The sequence below is a fragment of the Microtus pennsylvanicus genome, chromosome 21 (assembly GCF_037038515.1).
Source record: "Microtus pennsylvanicus isolate mMicPen1 chromosome 21, mMicPen1.hap1, whole genome shotgun sequence".
In the NCBI taxonomy this organism is placed as follows: domain Eukaryota; kingdom Metazoa; phylum Chordata; class Mammalia; order Rodentia; family Cricetidae; genus Microtus; species Microtus pennsylvanicus.
Window position 1 is genome coordinate 21740652 of NC_134599.1, and position 20605 is coordinate 21761256.

General features: G+C 48.1%; 1 protein-coding gene across 1 annotated transcript in view; it reads right to left on the bottom strand.

Annotated features, from left to right (window-relative positions):
- Window positions 1-20605, bottom strand: part of LOC142839413 (calpain-13-like) — a 71408-nt gene that overhangs the window by 22110 nt on the left and 28693 nt on the right. The window contains exons 6-13 of the mRNA XM_075955530.1: window positions 19898-19972; window positions 15138-15223; window positions 10988-11062; window positions 9518-9663; window positions 7553-7695; window positions 3637-3651; window positions 1176-1369; window positions 300-336 (exon numbers count right to left, since the gene is read on the bottom strand). Coding sequence (XP_075811645.1) covers window positions 300-336; window positions 1176-1369; window positions 3637-3651; window positions 7553-7695; window positions 9518-9663; window positions 10988-11062; window positions 15138-15223; window positions 19898-19972 — 771 coding nt within the window. The remainder of the gene's footprint in view (window positions 1-299; window positions 337-1175; window positions 1370-3636; window positions 3652-7552; window positions 7696-9517; window positions 9664-10987; window positions 11063-15137; window positions 15224-19897; window positions 19973-20605) is intronic.

A 20605-nucleotide genomic window follows, 5' to 3' on the forward strand; every position in this document is an offset into this window, starting at 1 on the left:
CCTGGTTGAAGGGTAAAATTAGCCTCACCCGAATCTAAGATAGATTCTTCACCTGGTGGTTGTAGGGGTCGGGGAATGGGGGGAAATCAGACATGAAGGGGGTTTGAAAAGTAAAGTTTGCTAGAAGGAAGATATTTGAATCCAGTCTGGTCTTGGGGGGGGCTGGTCTTCTCTTCTGCCCTGTTCCTTAGAGCTACCAGAAGCCTACCATTTTCCCTGGTCAATAGCAAGGGCAGGAAGGAGAAAGAAGCTCTTGGCAAGATGCTAATAAGGACAGCAAACAGGGCTTGCACACCTACCTTAAGGGCTCTGAAGTTGAAACTGCTGTTAAGATTCCTAGAAAATCAGGGGAAGAGTGAGACAAAAATGACCCGTACTGTATTCCCGGGAGTCCACTGTGGAGGACACCCAAAGGCACCTAACATCTCCAGTGAGGGTGAGCAGAAGGCAGTCATGGAAGGAGTCACGATGATCACATGTTCATTTGAGATGGGCATGGTCTGGTTCTCTAGCCACTGACTTGTTCATCCTCAGATGCTCACGGACAGTGATTTCTATTGTCAGGATGCAGAAGACCCTTGACTCATCCTCCATCTTGAATTGGCAGTGATGGCTACCTTTACATATCCACTGTCAAGACCTCTCTAACTCCTGCCTCAGGCTCAAAGGGACAGGACTCCCAGTCTTGACCCATGATTTAAAATTTAAGACGCTATAGAATCAGAATTTGCTTTTCAGGTCACTCTGACTTTCTGGTCTGCCCCACGTTCTGGCCGCGTTTCAGACAAGTGAATCTAACTCATGGAACGATCTTCCCATGCATATGACTAACCGAACTTACTCACTAAGCTCTGGGCTCTGCTATGTCTGCTTCTTCTCAGGATCTTTCTACACGCATGCTCTTCTCTTGAAGTTACTAATGTCTGTTTACCTCCAAGGACCAACTCAAGTGCCATTGTCTCTGAGAAGCCCTTTCCAGTCCCTAGGGACAGAAGCAGTTCCTCCACTCTCTCCTTTCATGCAGTTTTACATTGCTGTTGGGGTCAAGTTTTAGGTTCATGAACATTCTCATTTCCCACTGTAGTGAGTGTCTCAAGAGCAAGACTCATACAGTGTCCTTGGCACACCACGTTCTGCATGTGACACTAAAACACTCAGGACCCCCGGCTCTATACCTGTCCTTGTCTGGCATTTTGAGGAATATTCGGAGCAGGAACTCGACTTCTTTGCGGTGTGCCGAGGGAACCACTACATAGGTCCCGGGGCTCAAATGAAATGACTTCGTGAAGTTGCACTTGGAGACATAGTCTATGCCCTGGGCAGCATTTCTAAATGGGGAGAAAAATGCAGGTGGCAGTCTTTCCTGGAACTTCTGGAACTAGAAGAAACAAGATTATTGTGAGAAAGCTCTTCCCATGCATGAAACCTGGCTCCAGGGGCAGGCCGCTGCCTTCTAGACCCTTCTCCGCTCACCTGACCAGCATTTACGAGTTCTGGGGAAGGAGTCAGCGATGACTCCGATCCAAACTAAACAAACAAACAAACAAAAACCCCAATAGTAGCTTATCTATCCGGTGAATCCCACCTGTAGTCTGTGGGGCACATGGATCCCCAGGACATCCCAAGAGAGCCAGCGATGTGGCTCAACACTTTTGTAGATGATAAAAATCAAGCCGTGATGTCAGAAGGTTGGACTTGACAGATTCCAGACGCTATAGTGGATGCGCGAAAATCTGGCAGGTAATTTTATCTCACTAATCTAATGGCATCCTGGGGTTCTGGTTTTCTTTCTTATTTATGTGCAAAGAAGACATGGGAATGAGTGACAGTGTTCCAGGGTTGAGTTCCTTCTGGGGTCCCCACAGTTGGTCTCCTCTAAGCCTTTATCACATGCTCTGGGCTGCCATAGGACTGTAGGGTTGGATTTTCTTCTCTCCCTCTCTTTCATCTCTTCAGCAGAGCCTCGGGATTCCTTCTCATTGAAAAATAATGGGTCTCAATCATTTTCCTTTTATTTCAAATTTTCTTACAGATATAACAATAAATATAGCGCAATTCCTATTACCAGATGTCACATACATATTATATAATAAAAAACCCCTTACTAAACAAATTTTCCTACAACATGTGAGCGTGGTGATTCCATTTAGAATGGTTATACACCATGAAATGGTTATTGATGGACTCTGCCCTGGGGGACGAGCAGAGGGAATGGAGAAGTTTCTGTCCGGGGATAGAGATAAGACTAGGCTAGGCAAGAGGTAGGCCACTATTCCAGGTTATAGCAGAGGGCAGGGGGACCCTCGAAGGCAGTTTTGCTGTTCTTCACAGCAGCCCTTGCAGGTTTGGGGACCTGGTCTTCCTAGGTCCTTTGATGGAAGTAATGGATGATAGGGCCAGTCTACCAAAAGGGCAGCTCTGCATCCCCGTTCAGAGAGCGGACTTGCTCTGTGGCAGTGAGAAGTTTGACTAGGGAGTGATAGGAGACCTTGGTGTAGTGTGCAGAGGAACCTGCTTCATGCAAATTCTTGGCCGGAAAGGTACAGAACTGGCCCTGTTATTTTCCTGGTGGGGTTTGTACCTTTTTCTCACCGAAGTTCCCACTGTGTTCTGTGTCCCCCAGCTCAGGGAACTGGAACTCTGATCCATTCTATCCACTGAAGACATGCCCACAGAATTCTTTGAGGTGTCCTTCTATGGCTGGGGTATCAGGAACCAGAGTTAGATTCTAAGCCTTAGCTTTGTGGCTGGGCTGTGGCTAAGGGACACATCTCTTTGCTGCCAACCTTTTGTAGTTTGGAGCTGTGGGAGATGGTACTTTAGACACTGTCTACTTCTTGGGACCTTGTAACAGCCTTGGGGTGGGGCACTGTTATGATTTGCAGGCTATGACCACATCTTGGCCCTGGCCCATGCATCATCCCCTCTTCTTGGCAGCAGAGAAAGGTTACTGCTGAGTTCACAATCATGGCACAGTTTGTGTCTGTGAGGTCAGGCCCTCTAAAGTCCGTTGTCCCTTCCCATCCTTGCTATAGCCTTCAGATCTTTTATCAATACATGACCAGGTCAGGTTACTGGATAAAGAAGACATCCTTTTTATCATGAGGAGAGATAGAGGGTATGCCTTGAAGCTCTATGTAGTCAGCAAGCATCAGCTTGTGGTAGATTTGGGGACTAGTTTAGGAGTCTAAGGTCCTCCCTGGGTACCCCTTACTACTGCCCTCATCTTAAACGGACAGGAACCTGCTGCACCAAGCTTCTCTATGAGGACCAAATGCTTCAGGATGTTTGCACAGTTGCAGCCCCTCGTGGATGTTAAAGAGAGAATCCTAGTGGGGTCTAGTCCACATACCAAGATGACAAATCCTACCCTAGTTTGTTGACCTGTTTGGAAGCGCTAAGCAGACAGCTGATTCAACATACAACAAGAGCGGATTTGTGGACTTGGGAGACACATGTGGAGACCCCAGTGTGGGGAGAGGCAAAATAGTTTACCAAGGGACAGCGTCAGAAGTCAGTGAGGACAGCAGGGAGCCGTACCTGGGAGTCTACCTGTGGAAGAGAGGGAAAAAGGCTTCAGGAAGACACAACAGAAAGACGACTGGGTCTTTCATCCCGGCTCAGGGCAAATGCTACTCTTGTATGGCCAGCCTGTCTGACATACAGAATATGTGTCAGGCATGGGGATAGATGGGTGCCCAGGGTTGTGGAAAAGGAAACCTACCCTGTTGCAGGGAGCAGCAAAGGGTAGGAAACTAAAGAAGAAAGAATATACCCAAGAGGATGCAGCATGCCCTTTATGTATTAGGGGAAGATATGGTTATTACTCATAGTTATGATGGTAATATAGGAGGAAGGGGGAGGACACTGGCAGGACCAGAGATAAGACATAATCTCAGTGAAGTGCAGATTTCCCAAAGTCAGGTACAAATCCCTCAATATAGAGCCCACCAAAGAGAAGTCAACTTTGACCTCCCCAACCATAAAGGTGATAGGTGTTTGTTCTGTGGATGCTCCCCTCCTCCGTAGGGAATGTGTGTGTGTGTGCATGTGGGATGCGGGGCGGTTATGTTCCGCTCTTTCCATCTGGTAGAAGGAAACACCAAGGACAGCGTTCTGTTTTTATGACCCGCTACAATTTCCAAAGTCCTTTTGTGTGACGAGCTAGCTATTCGGCACAGTCCTTTGAGCAGATGCCTGGGTCCTGTTCCACGTGTAAGAAAAGGAAGGCTAGGAAGGCGAGACAGCGAGCAGGGAACAGGGCGAGCTGCGTTCTTTCCTTTGCAGAGAAGCCCCACCCACTTCCCATCAAGCACAGTCCTTCCCAGTTAGTCTGGGTTGGGATTCCTTTCTAGTGGGAGCTGGGGTTCTATACATGCAGACTAACACTTTGTAGGTGTGATTAGAGCTAGTTTAGCCATAGATACTGAGAGGGAGGTGTCAAACCCTGGCCTGTGGGAGAACCTTTGGGGAATGAGGATGAAATAGCATGTACTCTTATCATTTTTCTATCTTTTTTTTAGATTTATTTACTATGTATACAACATTCTGCGTGTATGCCTATAGGCCAGCAAAAGAATAACAGATCTCATTATAGATGACTGTGAGCCACCATGTGGTTGCTGGGAATTGAACTCAGGACCTTTGGAAGAGCAGTCAGTGCTCTTAACCTCTGAGCCATCTCTCCACCCTCTCTTATCACTTTTTTTTGTCCTGACTTTTTTCTGCTTGTTCACACACCACTGGTATCCAGTCGATGTAAGACAGCTGCCGGGGAGGGGGTGAGCTACAGGCTCACACTAAGCTTGGAACCTCATTTCAGCTGCGTCAGTATTATCATCAGCCCTAGGGACTCCCATAAGCCTGGATGCTGGCAAACTCATTGTTTCTGGCTGAAATGTAAAAAACAAAGTCTTTTTCTTAAGATGAAAAAAATGTATATGAATGAGTGTTTGCCAGCATATATGGGTAAGTTCCAGGTGTATGCCCAGTGCCCAAGAAGGAAGAAAGCATTAAAAAGCCTGGCACTGGAGTTACAGACAGTTGTGAGTTACCATGTGGAACCCAACCTAGTTCCTCTACAAGAGAAGCAAGCACTCTTAACCACCAAGCAATCTCTCCAGTCCCCCAAAAGTCTTATGATGAGAGCTAGACTGGCTTTTGGCCTTTAACTCAACAGGATCCTGGGAGGACCATTGAGACCTCAGGACGCCCTTGGAAGCCTCTGATCTGCATGCACTTTTGTTAAGTGTCAGCTGAGAGATGATGCATCTCTGTACAAAGGAGAGAAAGGTGGAGTTGATTACAACCTCACGATAGCTTCTGAACCATAAGCATGCTTGCCCGTTGGTTGTGGGTGGAATCATTGAGAAAAAGCTCAAAACATAGGCGAGAGCTGAACAAGATAGCGCCACAGCTAGGCAGGATCCTACAGACTGGCCTATATGGCTACTTCCAAGAGATTGTAAATTACACCTGCTTCTTCCTACCTCTTCTGTTTAATTCTTCAATAGTCAAGTATCGGCATGAGCCGGTATATGTGTATGGTGAGGTGACTGGAATGGAGATAAGAGGGACACCCAAGTGGAAACACCCAGGTCACAAATCTCTTTCTGCACCCAAAGCCTGGAGCCAGGGATATTTGGCTCTTTTTAGGTCCTACAGCAAAAGCACACACGCTTCCTCCCACCAGAGTGGAGGCAAGTGCTGGACAGCGATTCAAAGGATGCCTGTGTATTATTGCATCCTTAGAAGATGCCCTTTGCTAGTCTCGGCAGGCCTGAGGCAACTCAAGTATTGTGCTGAATCCCAGTAACCTCTTCTTCAACTCTTGAAGACTTAAGTAAAAGGGGTAGGGATAAGCAAGAGTTCTGAACTGTGGTCAGAGAGTAGAGCCCAACAGGCTCTCTTCCAAGGCCAGAATCCTTGTTTCTTTTGTTGTTCTGGGTACCGTGAGAAAAGCAAGGAAGCCCTGCTGAGAACCCTGGGCCTGAGCCTATAGGTGCTGTGATCAAACATGACCCATCACTTCCAGCTGCTGGAAAGATGATGGTTCTTCTTTGAGCCCAGATTTCGTATCTATGAAAGTGGGAATATCCATGGTTTTGAGACACGAAATGAGAAGCCATTTGTGACTCTGCAATGCCACATCCGTGAGGCCTTCTCACCAGCTAGAGCCACAGCTGTTAGCGGGACGGTTCCCCATGAGCAGAGGAGGCAGGAGATGTATCTGGCCACAAATGGACTGAGACTCATGTTTTTGAAATTTGCTTTGTCTCAATGAGCAACCGGAGTTGTTTGGGAGACTACTCCCATCTCTTGCTCAGTGTGTCAATAGACTTCTGAGCTCTGTGGTACTCATTCAAGGTGACAGGTGTGTCTAACTGCAGGCTTGAAGGGCATCTGGTGCCCAGTCCCAGCTTCACCCTTAACTCTGGCATGTCATTTCACACCCCTGTGCCATCGTTTCTTCAACTCTAGTGGGGGGAGGGACCACTAGCATCACAGGGATTCAGAGTCTTACTTGTACCATGAGGCTGCAGGATGGAGGACTTGAGAATCCCTCACTCTTCCTTGGGGATGCTTTGAATTTCTTGGGAGAAGAGATAGCCAAGCCATTAGATTTTCTTTTTTCTTTGTAGCTTTTTTCTTTTAATTAAGTTTCTATTTATCTAGTGTGTGTGTGTGTGTGTGTGTGTGTGTGTGTGTGTGTGTGTTTGTGTGTGTGCGCATGAGCATGTGTGCTGGTATGGGGGGGGGATGAGGAAGCTGGTTGGAATGCAGTGGAGGAGAGGACTCTGGGATGAAGGGAAAACCTGACTTTGAATGAGCAGCCAAACAGGGCTTGATTGTCGACCACCGAGCTGTAGCTGGGCTTTGGTCTAGACACAAGAGGACAAAGAATTCACCTATTGGATTTAGGTGTGTATGTGTGTTTAATTTTAATCAATGATTTTCAAAAATGACATAAGGAAGTTCCTGTAAGGAACTTGTTAAAACGCAGACCACTAGACTTTGCACCTAAGATTCTGATTCAGGGGGTCAGGGACTGTCTCAAGAATCTGCGTAATTAGAGACTCTGGTCTTGGACTTGAACACTTCTTGTGGTCCAGGAAGGCATATTTCTGAAGCACACCTGGGAAAGCTGTACCACACAAGTGGCACATGGTCACGAGGCTGGAGGGGTAGCTCAGGGTTGAGAGCAAATGCTGCTTTTGCAGAGTTCTCTTCCCAGCATCTGCATAGTGCAGCTCCCAACTGCTTGGAACACGAGCTCCAGAGGGATCCAGCCCTCTTCTAGACTCCATGGCTATCTGAACTCACATGCGTACATACCCACACACACATACATAACAGAAAACTATTGAAAAATAGTCAAGTCTAATTCTCCTGTGGTTTAAATTTTTTTTCTTAAAAATTTAGAGCTGGAAACATGCATGCTACAGAGCCTCTGAGCTTTTGTTACTAAATCTTCCAGCTCGGCCAGTGTCTCTATCTAGCTCCAAGTGTACACAGTATCCATAAAGAGCAAGTCCCCACACAGACTGCATACCTTGAACACCTGGAACTGTAGTGGAAATATATCCTCTTCTGTCTTCAAGCTTTGGGACGTAATTGTGAAGGCCACAACAACATTGTTGCCGTCTGTGGGCTCTTGAACACCAAAGAGATACTGAGTATCCCTCCCATGTCCTCCTGGAAGAGAATGAGCCATTATTAGTGCTCAGAAACACCCCTAAGGGTCCCAGTGCGGTGTTTTATGGAGTTGGATTTTAAGCTCTGTTTAGAAAGCTAAGACCTCGGTCAGCCATAGCCACAGTCAGTAGTTGTGAAACTAAGTTCTTAATATTCTGAACCTCAGTCTCTTTCTCTTATTATCCCTACTTGAGCAAAAATGTCTCCTAAACAATAAATTCAGTCCTGTGTGTGTGTGTGTGTGTGTGTGTGCATGTGCGCACATGTTTGTGGAGGCCAGAGGCCAACCTCAAGTTTTATTTATCACATTCTGATCACTGTTTTATTTTGTTCTGTGAGACAGGGTCTCTCAGTGACCCAGAACTTTCCAGCAGGCTAGGCCTAGTTAGTCAGTTAGCCCCAGGAATGTTCCTGCCTTCTCTTCCCCTACTATTGGGATTATAAGAACCCTACTGCATGGCCAGCTCTAAGGGCTATTTATATGTAAAATTACAGAACTTCTAAGTATGCCTGCACTTATTACACTGGCAATAACCATGAGAGCCTTGAATTGCATCAAATCACCAAGCACCCGTGAAGACAGTAGAAAACGGGTGGTTGGGTAGTTGTTATAGTATTCTGCATATATAACCCAAGCACACTTATCCAAGACAGAGCAAGAGCAAGGCTCACATGGAAACTATTAGACTCAAGTGCATGAAGCAGGGCAGGGCAGTCAGGATACAGGTGAGCAGATATTCTTCAGAAGGCATGGGTCGCCACTCGTGAGCTTTGTACGATGGCTAGGGAGACACAGAAGACGACCAAGGTCATGGCCTTCCTATGAGTACTGAATAAGATGCTGATTAAAATGCTCTCAGCAGCGTATAGCAGGCACTCAATCGCCGACTTCCTTCCTTTGCTTCCTTGTAAGGTAGCACTAAATGGCCTTGCTGTGTATATCTGGTTAGTTCACTAATGTGAGTTGTATCTAGGGGAAAGGGCTTTTGTGGCACGGCTTTGGGAGGTGAATAAATAAGAATGCCTCAGCAGTTGCACGCAGTCTGCCCGTGGCCTCCTTGATGACAAGGTTCTCTGAGTGAAGCGACTAGAAGAGCCTGGAGATCAGAAATGAAGTACACCTTGAGGTCTGGGGTCATTCAAGGAAACCCTTATGGACAGGCAAGTGTACACACGCGCTCTTCGCACAGATCCGTTTACAGCCTCTTTAACGGAGGACGTACTGTCTCGCCCAGACTCTACCCCCCAGGAAGCAGTTTCAGCCATCAGTGTCACAAACAGGGACCATGATAGACAGTGAAGGGTCATGTCAGAGGTGCCTGCCACCAGCTAACTCCTCAGCAGGGCAGGACTATTCACCCCGTGTCTGCATGGTGGTCTGTGGGTTCAAGGGAACCAGCAGGGGTTACTATTGATACTTTTTACAGTTATGGAGGCCGAGGACAGAGAAAACAGTGATATTCCCAGGCCCAAAACTAGTGTGTGGAAATGATCATTTAACTAGGCTCCGAATTCCTTTCCCACGCTCTTTCTGCAGCCTTTCCTCCTGGTCTTGGGTGTTTATTGGAGAGCAGAGAGCCAGATTTCTACCCTGGACATGGACGGAACTGAGTAGCAGGACCTGTAGGGTGTGGAAGCCCGGAGAGGTGACCACCCTGCCCACCCCTACTAGCTGCCCCTGTGCCTGGAGAAGCCCTGGTTGTCCCTTGAAGCTAACGCCTTTGCTTTCTTCATCAGGCTCGTGATTTAACCAGATGAAAGAGTCAGAGAAAAGTCTGGGCAGAGCAAGAGTTGACAGCTGCAGGTCTAGCAGAATGACCACCTGCCATGTTTCCTGAGATCACTTGGTTCTTGAACATCATCTGGCGCCATCTTTCATTGGGTGTGACTCCGTGATCCAGGGTGATGGGGATCTGGTTACAGATGAACAGGCATGAGAAGTTCTCCTGGAAATCTTGACATGACATCCTGTGGGAAACAGACACACAGTCCAAGTCACCTCTGGCTATGTCCCTGGGCTTGGCTTTCTCCCACTTCACTGTGTCTCTCCAGTCAGCAGAAGTGTCCAGCTGTTGACTTACCAGAGGCCTCTCCAAAGACCAAGGTTTGTCTCTGGTACATCCAGTGCCATGAGCTTCTGCCCTGAGACTCTCCTCCCAAGACAGAGACACTGGGAAAGCTTTGCCCTTCTATTGACGCTTGTCTCTCTGATTCTTAGTAACACAGACCAAGTGTTACTAACTTTCTTTTGTTATTTCACATGTGTTATTCCTTCGGTTTTAATTACTTAAATTTGTTTTCATACGATATATTTTGGCCATGTTCCTACCTCTTCTCCAAATCCTCCTCACTGCCCTACCCATCCAACATCACGTCCTTTCTCGTACTCAAAGAAAAGAACAAAACAAAAAATGAAAATCAAAAAAGATAAACAAAAAACCCCAATAAAACCCAAAACAAACATGCCCCAAACAAGTCTGTTGGTTTACTCCTTCTCAGCCTGGGCCGTGCCCTGGAGTGTGGGTAACATGCCCAGTGACACTCCACTGTGAGAACAAACATTCCCTTTCCTGGCAGGTATTAATGGCCAAGAGTTTCTTGGTTAGGGGTGGGACTTTGTCCACTTCCTTTTCTCAGCATTGGGATTTCATCTGGTTTGAACCAGTGTTGAGCTTGTCCATGCTGTCATAGTCGGGTTTTCTATTTCCTTTGTCCTGTTCTTCGGGGAGCACCGGAAGCCCCAGCCAGGCTTACTCTAAAGAGCTGTCCTGCTGTTTCTCTTTGTTTTCATTACACATGCTACAGCTCACCAAAATACGTCACTGAGTAAACCAGAGACCCCCTCCAAGGAATGGCCATCCTCTCTAAGATGCGCACATGAGGCAGAGCATGTGTTTTCCAGATATGGAGTCTTGAATGGTTTCTAGACAAGGACAGTGCTAGCCCTCCCAAGGCCAGGCTGGAAGATTCACCTCCAGTTACTCTTTTTTGGAAGAGTCTTGCCAAAACAAACTGAAGCTGCTGATCCCCTGTATGATGGAAGACAGAGGTGACAATGACGTTTCCAAGTTCAAACCTTTGAGAAACTACCTTTTTACTATCAAAATGTGCAGGAGATCTCAGTGTCTCATCTCCAAGATAACCTTCACACCAAAGAGAGGGGACACAGCTACCTGTCATTCAGAATGGCTGCAACACTGATTTCCATGCTCACCAAAGTTTAAAGCAAGTAGTTGGGAGGAAGGGGCTTGGGCAATGAATCCTTCAAATGTCTTTAAAAGAGGGTAAGTACCAAAACTCGCCGTTGTCCTTGTTCTCATACAACTGGCTTTTCCGTGGGTCTAGGGTTTCCTCCCACTCCTGGGACCTGGTGTGGAGAGAAAGACCACAGAGTAAGACCTCTCCCACATCACTGCAAGAGGCCCACAGTGACCTCACCTCACCTGTCCCCTTACGTTAAACTCTAGATGTCACCTATGAGAGAGAATACCCGACATCTATCCTTTGGGATCTGGCTTTTCCCTCTCAGTGTATTCTCTAGTTCTGTTCATTTTCTTGAAGATAGCATGTTTTCGGTCTTCTTTATGGCCGAACAAAACTCCACTGTGTGTATACCACACTTTGTTTACCCCCGTGTCTTTTGGTAGCTGCCTAGGCCGATTCCATCAACTAACAATGGAGAGGGGAGGGAGGACATGAGATGGTCATAAAGTGGGGAACTGATCAAAATACATCTTATTTATGTGTAAAGATGCCATAATTTGTATAATTAACGTACACAAATGAAAACTACCTCCTATCTTCAACCATCTTCTTCTTCTTCCCCTTCCTCCTATTACCGAACTGGAACACAAGAGCCTTTGCTGTCTCTATTAGACAGACATCAAATAGTATTCATTTACAGACTCTGTCTCCTAGACCCATCTCACAGATGCCCTGGTCCCCCTCCTCCTTTGGTTACCCCAATTCAGCCTACCGTTTCCTCCCTCGTGGAAATACAGTTGTTCTCCCTGAACATGCTCCCGCCCACTTTTCCTACTCTTCACGCTGTGACCAAAGTGAGCCCCCCAAAGCAGGAGCTTGATCATGACACTTCCCTGCTTAAAACATGCTGGTCACCTCCGGTCACCTCCAGTTACTGCCAGGGCAAAGTTCAAACCCCTCAAGAAAACTGTGGCAGCTGCTCCCGCCCCACCCCTACCTTTGAACATCCTGTTGCAGCAATCACAAATGCCTTCATTTCCTTAAAGAGGATCACCCCCCTCCCCCTCCCCCACATCCCTTGGCTTTCATCATGATGCTCCCGCATCAGGACCACTCCTATCAATGCTGAACCTCTCAGTATCTGTTCACCTACTGGGTACTCTGCACGAGAAGCCTGGCTAAAGCTCTCTTGCTTCATAGTGACACATGGCGCTTTCTTTGGACTCCCATAGAGCTAGACCTCTGCACAGCTATTGTTCTGTTGCTTTTTCTTTCTTTCTCTTTTTTAGACTCCAGGTGCCCAGCCAGAGAGCAGTGACTTTGCTTTCCATGATACCATCCCAGGGATCTAACAGATGCCATGACACATACTCCATGCAATGACTTCTCTCATTTTTGCTTAGTTAACTAAACTACAGAGATGATGTGTTCAGGAAGCCAGTTCTGGGCTGTAAAGGGAAAGAGACCCTTCTAGGCACAAGGCAACAGCTGTTCCTCCTTCAGCGTGTGCTTCAAAGCAGAGGCAAGCTCCACAGGCTACAGGCCCCAGAGGCACAACAATTTAATGAGATCTTTCCCACAAAGGAGGCTGAATGGAGAGCCAGGGTCACCTCTGTGTCAGGACAGCAAGGCAGAGACCACCACCCCCGGCTTCCTGCTGCTGGCTGGAGCAGTCAGATGTGTTATTGTAAAATGGCAATTTTATAATTAAGCGATAATTACATTTTTCTGCAGTGTGTAAGGGAAAATAAATGTAGTGTAAATCAATACGCTATTGATTCATGCAAGTTTGCCTTTAAGTGTGTGCGACTGAAATTTCAATTATGGCTGAGATTAGACCATCCGGCTCTCACCATCCGTCTCCATTCCTAAGGAGTCGGGGAGAAATCGACCACCTGCATAGAGACAGTGATTATGCGGTCCCCACCACTTCCTTCCAGCCTGGCTCTGGCAAGAGGGGGCTGACACTCAGCCAGGGGACTTGACTCTACAGGGGGGCGGGGGGCTATTGCGCTGTGCACCACTCACTCCTGTATAGGGGCTCCTTCCGTGTTCATTTCCTGTAGGGCTTGAATCCAGGATTCAGGCCCAATATGTCCTCCCTTGCTTCCTCTGCTGCAGCCCAGCAGTTTCCTGCCTAGGAAGAGGGGCCCTACCTAGTTCCTCTTCTGAAGCACACCCTATTCCTTTGCCACAAGGACACCTCCGTGCATGGCCACCTGTCACGCTTTCCCCAAGGGCCTCTTTTCTTCTCTGAGCTCTGATGTCCCTTGTGGCCTTCCCTGGCCATGGAAAACACAAGGGAAATATTAACCATTTCGAGTTTATTCTCTGCCCTCACCCCAGGGAACCTGATGTCAATGGTCCAAAATATCCTTTGGGTCACATTCAGCAGTTTGGGGTGCTGGGCATGGAGAGCTGGGGACAACTAGAGGTTACTTGTATTTACTTTGGAAAAAGTAAGAGACAATCCAGGTCAGCTTGCACACAGTCTTAGCCACCTGAGAAGCTGAGGTGAAAGGTGGCAAGTTCAAGGCCACCTTGAGTGATTCAGACCTAGACCAAGCAATAAAGCAGGGCCCTGCCTCGAACAGAAAATCAAGAAGGCTGAGAGCATAGTGAAGTGATTGAGATCTTGCCTGGCATGCATGAGCCCCATGTTTAATCTCCAGAATGGAAGGAAGGAGAGAAATATAGTTTTAAGGATACAGGTAAGAGACAAAAAGAAAGGGACCGTAAGGAAGGCATTGTAAGGCTGTGCTGGTGCTTAGATGCAGGCTTTCCTAAGTTCATTTCACTTCTCCCATGCTCCAGGGAGCAACAGAGGTTCCAGCCACACTTAACTCTACAGACATGTCCTCATGTTTCTCTTCTTCCTTTTATCCTTCCCCTTTCCTTTTTCTTCTCCTCCCTTTTCTTCCCCTCCTTTCCTTCTGTACTTCCCCTTCCCTCCCTCCTTCTTTCCCTCCTTCCCTCCCTTCATCCCTTCCTTCCCTTTCTTTTCTTTTTCCTCCCCTTCCTCCCCTCTATCACACATTTATCTCACACTATTTGCTAAGTGCCCACCCACGAGGCCAGGGACACACCGGCTCTGGCCCCCACAGTGAATCAAGGAGTCTTGTCTCAGCTTGGCCCGGGGAGTCCAACTCGGGTGTGGGCAGCTTGTGAAGCAACACTGGCTGTTTGCACGGGGCTTCCGGAACTGTTGTGAAAATCTGCCCTATTGATTTTCACTACTTGTTGGGTCCTGTTCTGTTTCCCTGACACACTGCATTTCCTTTCTGATCGCGCTTCCATCCCTGACTGGCAATGAAGCTGCAGCCACCCGGCTGTGATGCCTGTTACAGGTCTGCACAGATCCTGAGCGGAATGCGGCAGACTCATCCCCACTGGCCACCAAGAGAAGCAAATAAAGTATTGCTGCTCCTCGGTCCTTTCGCCTCCCTTTCAGTCACCAAAGCACTGGGGACTGAGGTGGGAGGAAGAGAAAACAGTGAGAGGGCCAAAAGAAAGACAAATATTGAATGTTCTCTCTCATATGTGGAGACTGGATATTGAATTGTTCATGACAGGCAGCAGGGTGCCAGAGGTCAGGCTATGGCAGCTGAGAATAACCATTCCAGCACCTGGATGAAGTTTCTGAGTACCCAGATGCTCATCAGGGTGTTGGGGACGTAGCTACTCAGCAATCCCCATCATGAGTCAAGCATCAGGGGCGAGCATCTGCGTCTGCTCAGTAAAGAGATCACTCAGAGGATAGTCTCAGCTCCTCAGCTCTACCTGGCATGGGGACTCCTCCACTCTGATCTTGTGGCATCGTTGGCATCTGAATCCAAAGAAGCCCTCCAGGAAGGATGCTTTTATTCTTTACTCGTCTTTTCCCGAGGGGGAAACATGGCTCCCGTCCTGCCTCTTTACCCTCTTGGCTAACCTTGGGTATGTGAGATCTTTTGAAGTTGCTTATTTCTCTTAGCTAATTGTGAGATCTTTTGAGAGACAGCCGTTGGGCCTTCCTATTTGAGCATGTATCACGGCACCTGTCTAGCCCAGTGCACAGCTTGTCATGCGCACATGACAGGTGTCTAATAGACGCCTGGGAAATGGTTCCCGAGAACACCCACAGCCATAACCAGTGATGAACTGGCCAGGCCTGCAGTGAAGACTGCAGAGGGCTGACCGGCCCCTGCCCAGATGTTCAGTGAAGAATCCGCCCCTGCCCGTGTTTCCATCACTCATACCCATCTCTCCAGCGCCCCTTCCATTCCGTGTTGCCCCAGGGATTCCAAAGGCGGATGATTTCTTCCCAGCCCTTCTGGTACCGAATCTGTAAGGAAGAACAGAAAAATCAACAGTTAGGGATCTCTGGCAAAAGTCAGCAGAGAGCTGAAGTATGAATGCAGCTCCTTTTCTTCTTTTTTCTTTTACCTCCCAGGACTAATTTAACTTCTGACCTCATTTGGCTGCAGCCAGGAGAAAAATGAAAAGAAGAAAAAAAAATCAATGTCTCTCTTGCTGCCTGCATGGAGCTGGAATGAGAGAGGGAGAGAGAAGCAGGGGAGGGGGGGGATGGGGATGAAAATGATCCTGGTTTTGCACTCAGCCCCCAGCAGGTGCACAGGTAGCTCCATCATGTTGGGTGCTGTCTCTCGGAGCTGGGTGAAGTCAGGTTTAACTGCAGACACCTAGCAGAGGCTAATTCATTCAGCTGTAGGGAAAAGAGCTTTGTGGTCCCCTGCTGCTTCGAATCCCCCTCCCAGAACTCAAATCCATCCCACCTTACACCCAGCAGCTTACCAGGGCTACAGTACAGTCTTGTGAGTGAAGAGATGTGAACAAGACAAGGATATCCTTGGAGCTGGGATAGCCAAGGCTAGCCTTCCTCATTCCCCATCTTGACCCTGACCAGACACCCCAGTCTATGAGAAGGTGGTCTCTTATAGCCTGAATCTTCCTTCATCTTTACACCTACATCCGACATGCAGGGCTTCCCTTGTGCTGTTGTGTTAGAGGGTAGGGGCTGCGGAAGTGATAGCAACAAACAATCTAGCCCACACTTCCGGGAACCCAGAGCCCTCAGCCTGGAGAGGGGGACTGAAGCATGACTGAGCTGTAGCTGGGCTATTGATCCTTGCTAATGCTGTCTACAGAGATGGAAGGCCCAGGAAAGGAGGCAGCTGCCCACCGACTTTACGGCAGAGAGAAACTCAATAGCCTATCACTAGACAAGGAGAAACTGTGCCGAGACCCCAATTCTCTGGGGTGGGCATTTCTACAATCCCTTCTTGCGGAGGAAATAACAGAATCAGAGAGGTAAGTAAACTTTCCCAAGACTACTGAACAAGCAAGCGGCAGGCAGAGGGGAGAATTCCAATCCTAGCTGCTGTGGGTCTCTGAGGTCTGGCTCTAAATTTTGGAATTAAAGATGAATAAAGACTCCTTGATGTGGCTGTGAGCTTGGCCTCGGATATAACCCTTGAGTTGCCTTGCTCAGGCCATCATGATCACTCACAGGCAGGCTCTGAAGAACAGCATGGTGCAGAGCCTGGATCGTGGCTTGGGAAAGGTCTTTTTTTTTTTTTTGTCTCTTTCCAGGTCTGCCCTGTCTCTTACCAGCATGCACTATGAAGTTTGCAGTTCCTCCAGAGGGCAGAGGCTTCTGGCACAAGCCCAGGCTCTCATCCTCTCTGACCTACCCTGAGCCTCCCCTCAGCTGCCAGCATCCGCTGGTACCCACAAGGCAGGGTCACCTTGTTTGCCACAGAACCTAACGAGTGCTCCTTTTGGTGCCCGGTGGAGTCAGGGGCTCAGTTGGGCCTAGGGAGGAGAAGTAGCCAGTGATTCAGAAGGGCTGAGAGGAGGGCTAAATGAGGCATGCAGATAAACACTCACCCCTAGGCCCAGGGGAGTTGCCAGCAGAGCTAGGTGCATAATAAAAAAATGCCAATTTCATTTATCTTCCTGTCTATGTCCTGCCTGGAGGGAGGATGAGCAGATTAAAAAGCATACTACATTTACAGGCTGGTTTAATCTTAGCGCTCATGGCTCAGAGTTATAGCCTCAACCCTCTGGAGGGGGAGGGAGTCTCTAGCAAAGTCATATCCCTGAGCCCCTGTGTTCTTTATTACCGTGCCCAGTTGGTAGCTACGTGGGTTGTGGCCAGGGGCGCAGAGGTCACAGTCAAAGCTAAGACCATGGATATGGATGAGAACGGAGTGGCTCATGGCTTTACCGCTCCCAACCGTCCTTTTGACCTTGGCCAGGCTTTTCAGCAAAGGTGTCACTGGACAAGTGGTAACCCAGGATATCTGTCCTAAACAGCAGCTTCTTAGATGTATTTCCTTGAATGAATGCTAGTTCCATTGACTATTAATAGCTCGACTCCAGAAAAGGTGGTTTGGTTGATGAAAAGCAAGAAGCCTTTAAACTGTGAATACACACTGCATCCGAGAGAGGCAGAGATGGGGAGAAGCATTCTCCAGACGTATCCATCAGGACATATACCTGAAGGTATATTCTGTGATGTGGCATCTGCTCAGAAAAGCAGGGCAGAGTTATCCACGCCATCTAACTTTCTCGCCTGCCATCCCAGGTCAGGCGCTCGGTTCAGACCATGCTCATTCCATGCTCACCACAGATAACCACTGACTCATGACAGCTCTTTTTCTCCAATTCTGTAAGCCATATCAGAATCTTGCCAACATAGAAACCCAGACAGCTTAGTTACCACGGCCACGTGAGATAAAATCTACTTGCAACCCTGAGACTTGTTCACAGCTGGGAGTGTAGGGCTGTGGGAAATGGAGTCTCTACACATGGCCAGTGTGATGAGGGTATTGACTGTCTATACCGACAAATCGTGGAAGAGGTTGGGAGAGTCGAATAGAGGGTCTGGCGAACAGCCCTGACAACTGGAGTCTGCAGCCACCATGACCTTGCTCATGAAAATGCCTTCTAGGCTGCTCACTCTATTCTGTAATGGGGGAATAGTGATGTCATCTTCTCCAGGCCAAGGGCAAGTGTGTTCATTCGTGCATGCAATTGCATTCATCCACGCGACAAGCATTTATTAGATGCCTACTGTCTTCAAGTATATTGATGCTGATTTACCATTTTGGAGGTCGGCAAGGGACAGCATGAGGTCCCACATGCTGGACTCAAAACAGTGGGGTAACTGGCTTGAAGCTGGTGGATGAGAGAGACGGATTGGCACAGAGGAGTTTGAGAAGGCTCCCAAGGGTACTTGGCACTCTGCATTCCTTAGTTTACTGGCACCTATGAGAGATCTTCCCTGGAGTTTGGAAGTCTGTCTCTTCGGTGACAGAAGCCGTGTTTGACTTCTAGAGGAGTGGGACATACAGTGACAGAGAGTGCTGAAGGAAACCCTTGAGGAGTCCTTGTACAGCGGGTTGGTGACTGCAGATGCGAACTGGGGAGGCCAGGCGCCAGGCAGCTAGGCCAAAGCTAGCCGTCTCTGTGACTCTCAGACAGAGCCCTCTCCTGTCCGCTCTCAGCTTCTTCATTTCAGAATGGAGGAAGCTGGACTTCCAGAGCGTTTTCTAGATGGATCGTACTTTATCCAGAAGCCACACACATTTTTGTTCATTTGCAGTCAGTTCTATAGACCGCCCTCTTTCTCGTGGAGTCAAGTTGCACTTGAATAGAAAGGCACGGCCACAAAGTGCACTTCCCAGCCTCCTTTGGGTCGCTGTATGGCTGGGGGATTAAATGCAGGCTAATGGACTGTGGGGGCGGGTGGGTGGATCTCTTTTCTCTTTCTTGTCCACTATGGGGAGCAAAGGGTGGTCCCTGACCTCTCTCTTTCCCCAAGCTAGAAGACAAGGGCACCATGTATCTTGAACTTAGAGATAGGATCCCATGCTCTGGATGTCAGAGTTACCCACTGTGGTGGTTTCAAGGAGAATAGCCCCTACAGGCTCATGTATTTGAACGGCTGGTCCCCAGTTAGTGAATTCATTTGGGAAGGATTAGGAGATATGGCCTTGTTGGAGGGAGTGTGCAACTGGGGGTGGGCTTTGAAATTACAAAAGCCTACCCCAGGCCCAGGTGTTCTCTCTCTCTTTCTTTTTTTTTAAATATTTATTTATTTGTTTATTTATTTATTATGTATACAATATTCTGTCTGTATGCCTGAAGGCCAGAAGAGGGCGCCAGACCTCCTTACAGATGGTTGTGAGCCACCATGTGGTTGCTGGGAATTGAACTCAGGACCTTTGGAAGCACAGGCAATGCTCTTAACCACTGAGCCATCTCTCCAGCCCCTCTCTCTCTCTTTCTGTGTGTGTCTGTGTGTCTCTCTGTCTCTCTGTCTCTCTCTCTCTCTCTCTCTCTCTCTCACACACACACACACACACACACACACACACTCCTACCTGTGGATCAGGATGTAGAGCTCTCAGCTACCGCTCTAGCACCCTGCCTGTCTGCTTCCCACCATGGCGATTATGGTCTAACCCTCTAAAACTGGAAGCCATCCCCAGTTAAATGTTTCCTAAGAGTTGCCTCGGTCATGATGTCTCTTCACAGCAATAGAACAATGATTAAGACAACCCACTGACCTAGGATTGCCCATTTACCCGAGAGAGAAGTAAATGCTATCTTGTTTGAACGCTTGTAGTTTAGAGGGCTTTGTTTGGTTAGTACATCACAAATGACCTGAGTTTCAGGGTAAAGTGTTCCACAGAGTCAACTGGGTGATTCATCGTACCTCCTTTTGGAGTAAATCCCCTATCTAACTAGATACCCATCTCTGTGATCACTTCACAGAGAGCAAAGACTTAGGGGAAAAGGGTCTTGGTGGAGAAGGACCAGAAGCACCATAACTTTGGAGAAGGGATTGAGATTGCCGGAGGAGAAAGTTAGGGTAAGCTGAGAGATAGAAATACTCCTGTCAGCTCTTGGGCTTTCTGCAGTCATCTGACCCTGACTCTTGCTTCGAGGACCTCAGAGGACAGACGCCAGGTTGGTAGTTTAGCCTCACCTGCTCAGCTCCTGTCACTGTGTAGGCATGCTGGCTCACCAGTCCATTCTCCAACACCTCGGACTCATCCGTCAACTGCACAAGAATAGACAGAGTGCTTTGGGGAAACAGAAAAATACATTCAGGCAGCAACTTAGCTAGTGAGGTACCCACCACCCTCAGCAGGAAGTGTGCGTGTGTGTGTGTGTGTGTGTAAACCCTTCATAGGAGTGTGAGTGTGGAGACTACTGGTTGGGAGTTCCCAATGTTTCATGCCCGGAAACTACCTACCCTACTAACTATGAAACTCATGGGGTTCTGGGGACATGGGCTGCTTGCTCCTCTTACCATTTGTCATGAGCAAGACATAGCATAACACATGTCAACACCCCCACACCCGGAAGGAACAGTGTGACTTAGCTAGTGTTTGAGAGAACAGGAAGTGTCATGTAGACAGGGAGTCAGACATCTTGGAATAGACTCAGATAAGTTGGAGGTCATGCAAGCTACGAGAGCTGCTACCCCCCTGGCTCGTGAGAACTTGGGCTTTTTGTAAATATAAAGAACACACAAGGGAGATACACATAGCTATAGTAACTTTTTCCGACACCTCAAAAGACTTCTGGTCACCCTGGCCCACATGCTGCTCTTGGCCATAAGGAAGCAGTATGTTAGGATTTGGGGGGTCAACTCCATTACAATTATGCACAGCACCCCCTCACCATGTGA